The 12464-nt window shown below is 40.2% G+C and overlaps 1 protein-coding gene across 2 annotated transcripts in view; it reads left to right on the top strand.

Annotated features, from left to right (window-relative positions):
- LOC145672877 (regucalcin-like) overlaps positions 1-12006 on the top strand; it is a 56369-nt gene extending 44363 nt beyond the window's left edge. For both annotated transcript variants that reach the window (XM_081742058.1, XM_081742057.1), the window contains exons 5-6: positions 10003-10115; positions 11666-12006. In XM_081742058.1, the coding sequence (XP_081598184.1) occupies positions 10003-10115; positions 11666-11893 (341 nt within the window). In that variant the 3' untranslated portion in view covers positions 11894-12006. The remainder of the gene's footprint in view (positions 1-10002; positions 10116-11665) is intronic.
- The last annotated feature ends 458 nt before the right edge of the window (positions 12007-12464 follow it).

Here is a 12464-nt window from a genome sequence, read left to right as displayed (position 1 = left end):
AGAATATTTTTTTCAGTGTTCCAAACTGAAGCTGATTAGTTTTGGCACTAGGAAAATGTCCCTCCCTACAATGACGATTTCATTGCCTGACTCGAGAAGAAAACGAGAAGATATTTCCCTCGGCGCTATTAAACTCCTCCCAGGGCATATCTCTTATCATGCTCAACGTGGATTTCACCTTCCTGATGGGCCTCTGGGTTGCAGTACGTCCCTGGATTTAAGGCTAGATAACAAAATCAGAATATTTTTTTCAGTGTTCCAAACTGAAGCTGATTAGTTTTGGCACTAGGAAAATGTCCCTCCCTACAATGACGATTTCATTGCCTGACTCGAGAAGAAAACGAGAAGATATTTCCCTCGGCGCTATTAAACTCCTCCCAGGGCATATCTCTTATCATGCTCAACGTGGATTTCACCTTCCTGATGGGCCTCTGGGTTGCAGTACGTCCCTGGATTTAAGGCTAGATAACAAAATCAGAATATTTTTTTCAGTGTTCCAAACTGAAGCTGATTAGTTTTGGCACTAGGAAAATGTCCCTCCCTACAATGACGATTTCATTGCCTGACTCGAGAAGAAAACGAGAAGATATTTCCCTCGGCGCTATTAAACTCCTCCCAGGGCATATCTCTTATCATGCTCAACGTGGATTTCACCTTCCTGATGGGCCTCTGGGTTGCAGTACGTCCCTGGATTTAAGGCTAGATAACAAAATCAGAATATTTTTTCAGTGTTCCAAACTGAAGCTGATTAGTTTCGGCACTAGGAAAATGTCCCTCCCTACAATGACGATTTCATTGCCTGACTCGAGAAGAAAACGAGAAGATATTTCCCTCGGCGCTATTAAACTCCTCCCAGGGCATATCTCTTATCATGCTCAACGTGGATTTCACCTTCCTGATGGGCCTCTGGGTTGCAGTACGTCCCTGGATTTAAGGCTAGATAACAAAATCAGAATATTTTTTCAGTGTTCCAAACTGAAGCTGATTAGTTTCGGCACTAGGAAAATGTCCCTCCCTACAATGACGATTTCATTGCCTGACTCGAGAAGAAAACGAGAAGATATTTCCCTCGGCGCTATTAAACTCCTCCCAGGGCATATCTCTTATCATGCTCAACGTGGATTTCACCTTCCTGATGGGCCTCTGGGTTGCAGTACGTCCCTGGATTTAAGGCTAGATAACAAAATCAGAATATTTTTTCAGTGTTCCAAACCGAAGCTGATTAGTTTCGGCACTAGGAAAATGTCCCTCCCTACAATGACGATTTCATTGCCTGACTCGAGAAGAAAACGAGAAGATATTTCCCTCGGCGCTATTAAACTCCTCCCAGGGCATATCTCTTATCATGCTCAACGTGGATTTCACCTTCCTGATGGGCCTCTGGGTTGCAGTACGTCCCTGGATTTAAGGCTAGATAACAAAATCAGAATATTTTCTTGAGTGTTCCAAACTAAAGCTGATTAGTTTTGGCACTAGGAAAATGTCCCTCCCTAGAATGACGATTTCATTGACTGCCTCGAGAAGAAAACGAGAAGATATTTCCCTCGGCGCTATTAAACTCCTCCCAGGGCATATCTCTTATCATGCTCAACGTGGATTTTACCTTCCTGATGGGCCTCTGGGTTGCAGTACGTCCCTGGATTTAAGGCTAGATAACAAAATCAGAATATTTTTTTCAGTGTTCCAAACTGAAGCTGATTAGTTTTGGCACTAGGAAAATGTCCCTCCCTACAATGACGATTTCATTGCCTGACTCGAGAAGAAAACGAGAAAATATTTCCCTCGGCGCTATTAAACTCCTCCCAGGGCATATCTCTTATCATGCTCAACGTGGATTTCACCTTCCTGATGGGCCTCTGGGTTGCAGTACGTCCCTGGATTTAAGGCTAGATAACAAAATCAGAATATTTTTTTCAGTGTTACAAACTGAAGCTGATTAGTTTTGGCACTAGGAAAATATCCCTCCCTACAATGACGATTTCATTGCCTGACTCGAGAAGAAAACGAGAAGATATTTCCCTCGGCGCTATTAAACTCCTCCCAGGGCATATCTCTTATCATGCTCAACGTGGATTTCACCTTCCTGATGGGCCTCTGGGTTTCAGTACGTCCCTGGATTTAAGGCTAGATAACAAAATCAGAATATTTTTTTCAGTGTTCCAAACTGAAGCTGATTAGTTTTGGCACTAGGAAAATATCCCTCCCTACAATGACGATTTCATTGCCTGACTCGAGAAGAAAACGAGAAGATATTTCCCTCGGCGCTATTAAACTCCTCCCAGGGCATATCTCTTATCATGCTCAACGTGGATTTCACCTTCCTGATGGGCCTCTGGGTTGCAGTACGTCCCTGGATTTAAGGCTAGATAACAAAATCAGAATATTTTTTTCAGTGTTACAAACTGAAGCTGATTAGTTTTGGCACTAGGAAAATGTCCCTCCCTACAATGACGATTTCATTGCCTGACTCGAGAAGAAAACGAGAAGATATTTCCCTCGGCGCTATTAAACTCCTCCCAGGGCATATCTCTTATCATGCTCAACGTGGATTTCACCTTCCTGATGGGCCTCTGGGTTGCAGTACGTCCCTGGATTTAAGGCTAGATAACAAAATCAGAATATTTTTTTCAGTGTTCCAAACTGAAGCTGATTAGTTTTGGCACTAGGAAAATGTCCCTCCCTACAATGACGATTTCATTGCCTGACTCGAGAAGAAAACGAGAAGATATTTCCCTCGGCGCTATTAAACTCCTCCCAGGGCATATCTCTTATCATGCTCAACGTGGATTTCACCTTCCTGATGGGCCTCTGGGTTGCAGTACGTCCCTGGATTTAAGGCTAGATAACAAAATCAGAATATTTTTTCAGTGTTCCAAACTGAAGCTGATTAGTTTCGGCACTAGGAAAATGTCCCTCCCTACAATGACGATTTCATTGCCTGACTCGAGAAGAAAACGAGAAGATATTTCCCTCGGCGCTATTAAACTCCTCCCAGGGCATATCTCTTATCATGCTCAACGTGGATTTCACCTTCCTGATGGGCCTCTGGGTTGCAGTACGTCCCTGGATTTAAGGCTACATAACAAAATCAGAATATTTTTTTCAGTGTTCCAAACTGAAGCTGATTAGTTTCGGCACTAGGAAAATGTCCCTCCCTACAATGACGATTTCATTGCCTGACTCGAGAAGAAAACGAGAAGATATTTCCCTCGGCGCTATTAAACTCTTCCCAGGGCATATCTCTTATCATGCTCAACGTGGATTTCACCTTCCTGATGGGCCTCTGGGTTGCAGTACGTCCCTGGATTTAAGGCTAGATAACAGAATCAGAATATTTTTTCAGTGTTCCAAACTGAAGCTGATTAGTTTCGGCACTAGGAAAATGTCCCTCCCTACAATGACGATTTCATTGCCTGACTCGAGAAGAAAACGAGAAGATATTTCCCTCGGCGCTATTAAACTCTTCCCAGGGCATATCTCTTATCATGCTCAACGTGGATTTCACCTTCCTGATGGGCCTCTGGGTTGCAGTACGTCCCTGGATTTAAGGCTAGATAACAAAATCAGAATATTTTTTTCAGTGTTCCAAACTGAAGCTGATTAGTTTCGGCACTAGGAAAATGTCCCTACCTACAATGACGATTTCATTGCCTGACTCGAGAAGAAAACGAGAAGATATTTCCCTCGGCGCTATTAAACTCTTCCCAGGGCATATCTCTTATCATGCTCAACGTGGATTTCACCTTCCTGATGGGCCTCTGGGTTGCAGTACGTCCCTGGATTTAAGGCTAGATAACAAAATCAGAATATTTTCTTGAGTGTTCCAAACTGAAGCTGATTAGTTTTGGCACTAGGAAAATGTCCCTCCCTACAATGACGATTTCATTGCCTGACTCGAGAAGAAAACGAGAAGATATTTCCCTCGGCGCTATTAAACTCCTCCCAGGGCATATCTCTTATCATGCTCAACGTGGATTTCACCTTCCTGATGGGCCTCTGGGTTGCAGTACGTCCCTGGATTTAAGGCTAGATAACAAAATCAGAATATTTTTTTCAGTGTTCCAAACTGAAGATGATTAGTTTTGGCACTAGGAAAATATCCCTCCCTACAATGACGATTTCATTGCCTGACTCGAGAAGAAAACGAGAAGATATTTCCCTCGGCGCTATTAAACTCCTCCCAGGGCATATCTCTTATCATGCTCAACGTGGATTTCACCTTCCTGATGGGCCTCTGGGTTGCAGTACGTCCCTGGATTTAAGGCTAGATAACAAAATCAGAATATTTTTTTCAGTGTTCCAAACTGAAGCTGATTAGTTTTGGCACTAGGAAAATGTCCCTCCCTACAATGACGATTTCATTGCCTGACTCGAGAAGAAAACGAGAAGATATTTCCCTCGGCGCTATTAAACTCCTCCCAGGGCATATCTCTTATCATGCTCAACGTGGATTTCACCTTCCTGATGGGCCTCTGGGTTGCAGTACGTCCCTGGATTTAAGGCTAGATAACAAAATCAGAATATTTTCTTGAGTGTTCCAAACTGAAGCTGATTAGTTTCGGCACTAGGAAAATGTCCCTCCCTACAATGACGATTTCATTGACTGCCTCGAGAAGAAAACGAGAAGATATTTCCCTCGGCGCTATTAAACTCTTCCCAGGGCATATCTCTTATCATGCTCAACGTGGATTTCACCTTCCTGATGGGCCTCTGGGTTGCAGTACGTCCCTGGATTTAAGGCTAGATAACAAAATCAGAATATTTTCTTGAGTGTTCCAAACTGAAGCTGATTAGTTTTGGCACTAGGAAAATGTCCCTCCCTACAATGACGATTTCATTGCCTGACTCGAGAAGAAAACGAGAAGATATTTCCCTCGGCGCTATTAAACTCCTCCCAGGGCATATCTCTTATCATGCTCAACGTGGATTTCACCTTCCTGATGGGCCTCTGGGTTGCAGTACGTCCCTGGATTTAAGGCTAGATAACAAAATCAGAATATTTTTTTCAGTGTTCCAAACTGAAGCTGATTAGTTTCGGCACTAGGAAAATGTCCCTCCCTACAATGACGATTTCATTGCCTGACTCGAGAAGAAAACGAGAAGATATTTCCCTCGGCGCTATTAAACTCCTCCCAGGGCATATCTCTTATCATGCTCAACGTGGATTTCACCTTCCTGATGGGCCTCTGGGTTGCAGTACGTCCCTGGATTTAAGGCTAGATAACAAAATCAGAATATTTTTTCAGTGTTCCAAACTGAAGCTGATTAGTTTTGGCACTAGGAAAATATCCCTCCCTACAATGACGATTTTATTGCCTGACTCGAGAAGAAAACGAGAAGATATTTCCCTCGGCGCTATTAAACTCCTCCCAGGGCATATCTCTTATCATGCTCAACGTGGATTTCACCTTCCTGATGGGCCTCTGGGTTGCAGTACGTCCCTGGATTTAAGGCTAGATAACAAAATCAGAATATTTTCTTGAGTGTTCCAAACTGAAGCTGATTAGTTTTGGCACTAGGAAAATGTCCCTCCCTACAATGACGATTTCATTGCCTGACTCGAGAAGAAAACGAGAAGATATTTCCCTCGGCGCTATTAAACTCCTCCCAGGGCATATCTCTTATCATGCTCAACGTGGATTTCACCTTCCTGATGTGCCTCTGTGTTGCAGTACGTCCCTGGATTTAAGGCTAGATAACAAAATCAGAATATTTTCTTGAGTGTTCCAAACTGAAGCTGATTAGTTTTGGCACTAGGAAAATGTCCCTCCCTACAATGACGATTTCATTGCCTGACTCGAGAAGAAAACGAGAAGATATTTCCCTCGGCGCTATTAAACTCCTCCCAGGGCATATCTCTTATCATGCTCAACGTGGATTTCACCTTCCTGATGTGCCTCTGGGTTGCAGTACGTCCCTGGATTTAAGGCTAGATAACAAAATCAGAATATTTTTTCAGTGTTCCAAACTGAAGCTGATTAGTTTTGGCACTAGGAAAATGTCCCTCCCTACAATGACGATTTCATTGCCTGACTCGAGAAGAAAACGAGAAAATATTTCCCTCGGCGCTATTAAACTCCTCCCAGGGCATATCTCTTATCATGCTCAACGTGGATTTCACCTTCCTGATGGGCCTCTGGGTTGCAGTACGTCCCTGGATTTAAGGCTAGATAACAAAATCAGAATATTTTTTTCAGTGTTCCAAACTGAAGCTGATTAGTTTCGGCACTAGGAAAATGTCCCTCCCTACAATGACGATTTCATTGCCTGACTCGAGAAGAAAACGAGAAGATATTTCCCTCGGCGCTATTAAACTCCTCCCAGGGCATATCTCTTATCATGCTCAACGTGGATTTCACCTTCCTGATGGGCCTCTGGGTTGCAGTACGTCCCTGGATTTAAGGCTAGATAACAAAATCAGAATATTTTTTTCAGTGTTACAAACTGAAGCTGATTAGTTTTGGCACTAGGAAAATGTCCCTCCCTACAATGACGATTTCATTGCCTGACTCGAGAAGAAAACGAGAAGATATTTCCCTCGGCGCTATTAAACTCCTCCCAGGGCATATCTCTTATCATGCTCAACGTGGATTTCACCTTCCTGATGGGCCTCTGGGTTGCAGTACGTCCCTGGATTTAAGGCTAGATAACAAAATCAGAATATTTTTTTCAGTGTTCCAAACTGAAGCTGATTAGTTTCGGCACTAGGAAAATGTCCCTCCCTACAATGACGATTTCATTGCCTGACTCGAGAAGAAAACGAGAAGATATTTCCCTCGGCGCTATTAAACTCCTCCCAGGGCATATCTCTTATCATGCTCAACGTGGATTTCACCTTCCTGATGGGCCTCTGGGTTGCAGTACGTCCCTGGATTTAAGGCTAGATAACAAAATCAGAATATTTTTTTCAGTGTTCCAAACTGAAGCTGATTAGTTTTGGCACTAGGAAAATGTCCCTCCCTACAATGACGATTTCATTGCCTGACTCGAGAAGAAAACGAGAAGATATTTCCCTCGGCGCTAATAAACTCCTCCCAGGGCATATCTCTTATCATGCTCAACGTGGATTTCCCGCGTTTTCGCAGTACTACTTGCAGTCGCAGTATCTTAGAAGTCTTCCTGGGAGGAAATCTGAAATATAACAACTGGTTACGTGGTACATGAGGAATAGGAGAGGTCATATCGGTAAAATATATTTTATCGTTACAAGCTACAAGTTAGGCGGTCAGAGGTATGATGACGCTTAACCCTTTTAGGACATATGGTATACGTATATACCATGGGGTAGATCTTTAGAATTTGCTTTATAAATCTCTAATTAAGCTTTTCATACTTGTTTTGTGCATTGGTTCAAGCGTGGAAGTATCAAAGAAAATGTTTCATGGGCATTTTGCAGTCACGCGTGCGATGCATGAGGCAGTGATGTCACAAACTTTGACTAAAGAAAAAGAGGGTAAATTATTTTAGAGTTTTATTAAAAAAAAAATCTGACATCCCTATTTATCGTAGGATCATGGTTCGCCCCTCATTTTGTTCAGAATGAAGCATTGTTTCCAATTTTACTAGTCACGTGGCTCTATTATGTACCTAAGGCGGAAAAACCCTCCCAAAGTGGGAAAAATGGATTATGTCAGGAAAAAATCCTGAAACCATGAATTGTACCTCGTTCTCTTTGGAATAAATCAGTCTTTCAAACAGTGGAATATGATAACACAGAAGGCGCCCAGCGAGGCGCAAACTTTGAAGAAAAGGATTCTTTCAGAAAAATTCTCTTCCTCAAGTACATGATACCGACATTGAAGTGCTACATTAGAAAGGATGGTTCATTCTGAAGAGAACGAGATATGATTCATGGTCGTACCATGAATAGCCTTGATGATAAAGCTGATTGGATAAAAATTAACTGAAAATATATTATCCAAACATGGTTAGGGAAAATTGATAAATCGGCTAGAGCATCAAGAATATTTCTCCTACCACCATTCTTCGTACCTCATTCTCTTCACAATAAAGCAAACTTTCTTTTGTTACAATTTGCACGTCCGACTCATGTATCTGAGGAGGAAAAAATTCGCGACAAACGTGGATACTATTTTTTTTAAATTCCCTTTTCCCACTTTGGGCGGGATTTTCCACTTCAGGTACATAATAGAGAAAATTGAGTGTACAGTTGGAAACATTGCTTCATTCCGAACGAAATTAGGGTCAAACCATGATCCTAGAGTAAATAGTCTTGATGCAATAGCTAACTGAGTGGTAGTTTACAAATTACCTCAAAAAACTCATATCCTCAAAGGGTTAATATTTCAAGTGACTACGGAAATTAAGATATTAAGGAATAATAATAACAACCATATAACTTGAATAATAGTACCTAACTGATTGCATTGCTTATCACGTAATGAATTACGAACAAATATTCTTTTATTGTAAGGTTAATCTACATATCTCTGCCCGTTGCCTAAACAGTTATTAGAATAAGCACAGCTAGGTGGTGTAAGATATAACTCAGGTCAGTTGTCTGAAGTTTAAGAGTTACAATACAAAGTCTTTCACCATTGGGGGAATATCCAATTTTAAAAGAACTGTCACTATTGGTTGAGTAGTTTTGGACATTACCTTGAGTAAACATTGTGTTTATTTCATAAGAGGAAATAGATCTAACTTCGTATTAACTAGTATTAACTAGTCGAATTTCAAATTTTGTTCACTAACTCACGGTTCAATAATGACATTCGTTCATATATTGGTATATCCTTCTAAGGTGCTTCAATAAAATACGCCGATTGGAGGAGAGAACATCATCCGAGTCAATCACGTACTACCACTTATTTCCTTTTTCTAAAAGTGAAAATCTAACCAGTCCAAAATTTCTGACAGTGGAAAACTGATTTTTTTTTTCACTTCCAGTTTAAAATGCAATTGAAATTGCATGATATGGCATAAAAAATTATATACAACCAGTTGAGAATGCTCGAAGAGCATTGTCAGAACGAACTTAAAAAGGCTTAGTTTTTCGAAATTTGTATAAAATTATACCTATATTAAATTTATTTGATTACAATCAATAGATAATACACTTACATATTTAGAACCTGCGTATCAGAGGATCTATTGAATTAGCTATATTGAGCTGTCACTCTTCATCACCGTATATATACTAAAAATGCAGATATAACCAGTGGCCATCGGTTACCATTTGGTACCAAAATGTTCACGATTCTCTTAGGTCTTGATCAACACCAACATGATTTCTCTATGACTTACGGTTCCAGAGATATTGCCCCTTAGATCTCCCAAAATTGGATTTTTTTTCTTGCCAATATCTCGGGAATGGTAAGAGTGACGCGAAAAATTCCATAACTTCTTTCAGATAGTTTTTGATGCTCCATCTAATGGAGGGCTCAAAATTGAAAAATTCGCAAATAACAGACACACACACACACACAGAGAGAGAGAGAGAGAGAGAGAGAGAGAGAGAGAGACATAGAGAATTCAATAACAAACTTAGAGTTCCTCCGTGGCTAAGCGGTTAGCGTACGTACCTTTGGCGCGGGAGACCCGGATTCGATTCCCGGCGGGAGCTCATGTGGTTCGGATTCCTACGTCCACGTCTCATATAGCCTCGCTGCTGAACTTGACGTTAAACTCAATAACGAACTTATTTTAAGTTCCGTGAAAATCAAGGGGCCTTGAAATGAACTGCAATTGTCGGGGAAAATAATTACCATTAAACTTCCCTGAAATCTAAATATCCCTTTTTACGAAGATTAGGCAGATCAGGAATTCATGTTCTGCCTAAAGATAAGATAAGATAAAAAGAGTGCTGGAGGATTATTAGGGAGAACAGGAAGGAACCAATCTATATTTTTTAAAAAATTTTAGTGTGAGGAATCATATATTGGTATCCAGATTTTTAGAATAAATAAGAGTTGATTTTGGACATTAGTTGTAGGCATTAAAGCCCCCTATCATCATCATATCTTCTCTCCTTCATTGCAGGCAACCGACGAACTGTTTTCGATTTACAGAAACACAACTTACCTGGCGTTCCTGATGGGATGACCATTGATACAGAAGGAAAGTTATGGGTCGCCACATTTGACGGTGGACAGGTAAATGTTAATTACAATTATTATTATTATTATTATTATTATTATTATTATTATTATTATTATTATTATTATTATTATTATTATTATTATTATTTAAGAAATAATAATAATGGTCTGTGTGCTACATGGAGACCAGACGAGTGGACCGAAAGTTACAAAATTTTGGTCATGGGTACCTTGGTCCAGGCCCCAGACCAAGACGGAGCGTTCTTTTTAATTCGAACCAGGAGGGTCTCAGAAGGGCGTTCACCGGGATATGTAAAAGTACTAGAAAATAACCGATTTTTTTTTTCCTTTCGTTGTTCAGTTTGTTTACATAGATATTTACATAGATTTTATCTGACCCATGCGAAGAATGGGTATTTCAGCTAGTAAATAAATAAAAATGAAAACTGAGGTAGATTGTAGAACTCGATTGCCTGAAATTATAGGAAGTTATAAAGCAACACAGCACAGTATTAACATCTACCTACAGAAGTTGATTTAGGATGAACTGTATTGAGTTTTTTCCTTTCCGTATTTGACATGATGTTTTGCTGCAGCATGCAGGTTTACAATAAGTTATTTCGTCGAAGTAAAAATAAAAAATAATAATAAAAAAAAAAAGTTTCACTTTTCTTGCTTTAAATGATTCTCTAGGAATTCTGGACTATTATTTTCCTGGCGCATGCTGAAATAATTGAGTACAAATTGATAATATGCGTGCAAACGGATGTGTCATAAAAACGCAAAAAAGCACACACATCAACGGTAGAGTACAGTAGAGTATGTTAGGTTTGTAAAGTAGGGTCGAACGTCTAAGATCGAATGGTAAATTTTGTGTATATTTACCAGTTCTCATTGAAATGTTCAAAAAACAATAAAAAGTGCCATTATTTTTCTATTCAACATTTAAGGGATCGTTTTGAGCCTGTAAGATTAGTATCGTCGCTAGGGTGTTGCTAAGGTTGATATCCTTGTGTCAGGCATCCATCATCTTTTGCTGCGCAGAAGATGAAAACAAGGTTTCCACAGGGCATATAAGAAGGTGGCTGTCCATCAGTATTCTTGAAATTAAATCCGGGGGGGGATCCAGGACGGACTTCTGGGGGAGGGGGCGGTGGGTTGTAATACTTATACTTAGAGCTACTTTTACGACCTCCAAACTCTAGGATGGGTTTTATTTATATCTAAAATTAAAAAAAAAAAGTTTCCTCTTCTGAGGTGGGGGATCCGACACTGATTTAATTAAATGAAATGAAATATTTTAGTTTAATGTCGATGATTAAAGCAAGCGAACGATGCTGGAAAAAAGTAGGAGGAAACGGGAGTACCCCGAGAAAACCCACGGACACAATGTTGTCCACCACAAATTTACTTGGCCGGGGATCGAACCAGGAATCTCACGCACTAGAATTAAGCGCTCTACCACTGAACCACCATGCCTCTACCGTCTGTATTCTTGTCTTGGTCTGTTAGATTTGTATTTCAGGTGTTATATACAGTCAATACTCATAAAAAAAAATGACGAATCTTTATCGAATTTATATCAAAGCTGTTCTCTTTTTCAGGTCCTTCGAATTGATCCAAACACTGGAGCTCTGCTGACGACTGTTAAGATTCCTGCGTCTAAAGTAACGTCAGTGGCTTTCGGTGGTGCCAATTTTGATGAGCTTTACGTTACTTCAGCGTCCAGAGATATCGATTTGAAGAATGAACCTCTCGCTGGAACCACATTCAAAGTGACTGGTCTTGGAGCAAAGGGTCTACCGGCCAAGAGTTTCCCTCAAATAAAATAGACAATCCAATAAAAGATAAAAACATCTTTGGGTTTAATTGTTCCGAAAGTTTTTGATTAAAATTGTATGTTGGTTGATTAAATAAAGGTTTACGAGTCTGGTTTCTCCTTGAAGCTAATGAATTTTTCCAATGCTTAATGTATGGTTATTGCTTAGTAATAATGTTAAAGTTCCAAAGCATGTATAGTCTTGTTAAATAACCTGGCAACCCACCTCTCTATCTCACAATTCAAACATAATCAAAGAAATATGAATTTCTTTTCAACTCAGCCTTATCTGGTCGACCTTTTCAGGAAAAGAAAAAAAGACATTCAACAAAATAATTTCTCATAGCCAAAACACCCAATCAGAAGCCAGCGTTTCTCTCAGCCAATCACAAGCCCCCATTCATAGCTCTGCCCTTAAGCAGTCACCATATATACATGCCCATATCTCCGATTTCTTCATTATAATCCCTGAAGGTGAATTCAATGTCTAAATTCGAAACGTTGAATGTCAATACCTTCATTTGGCTGATCGCCCGAGAAGACTTACTAAAATCAAGTCGCTAGGAAAAATTAAATTCTTTCTT

This window comes from Thermobia domestica, chromosome 16 (assembly GCF_964235325.1).
Source record: "Thermobia domestica chromosome 16, izTheDome1.hap1.1, whole genome shotgun sequence".
NCBI lineage: Eukaryota > Metazoa > Arthropoda > Insecta > Zygentoma > Lepismatidae > Thermobia > Thermobia domestica.
The sequence above is the reverse complement of the archived record's forward strand: the minus strand, read 5'-3'. Positions and strand labels throughout refer to the sequence as shown.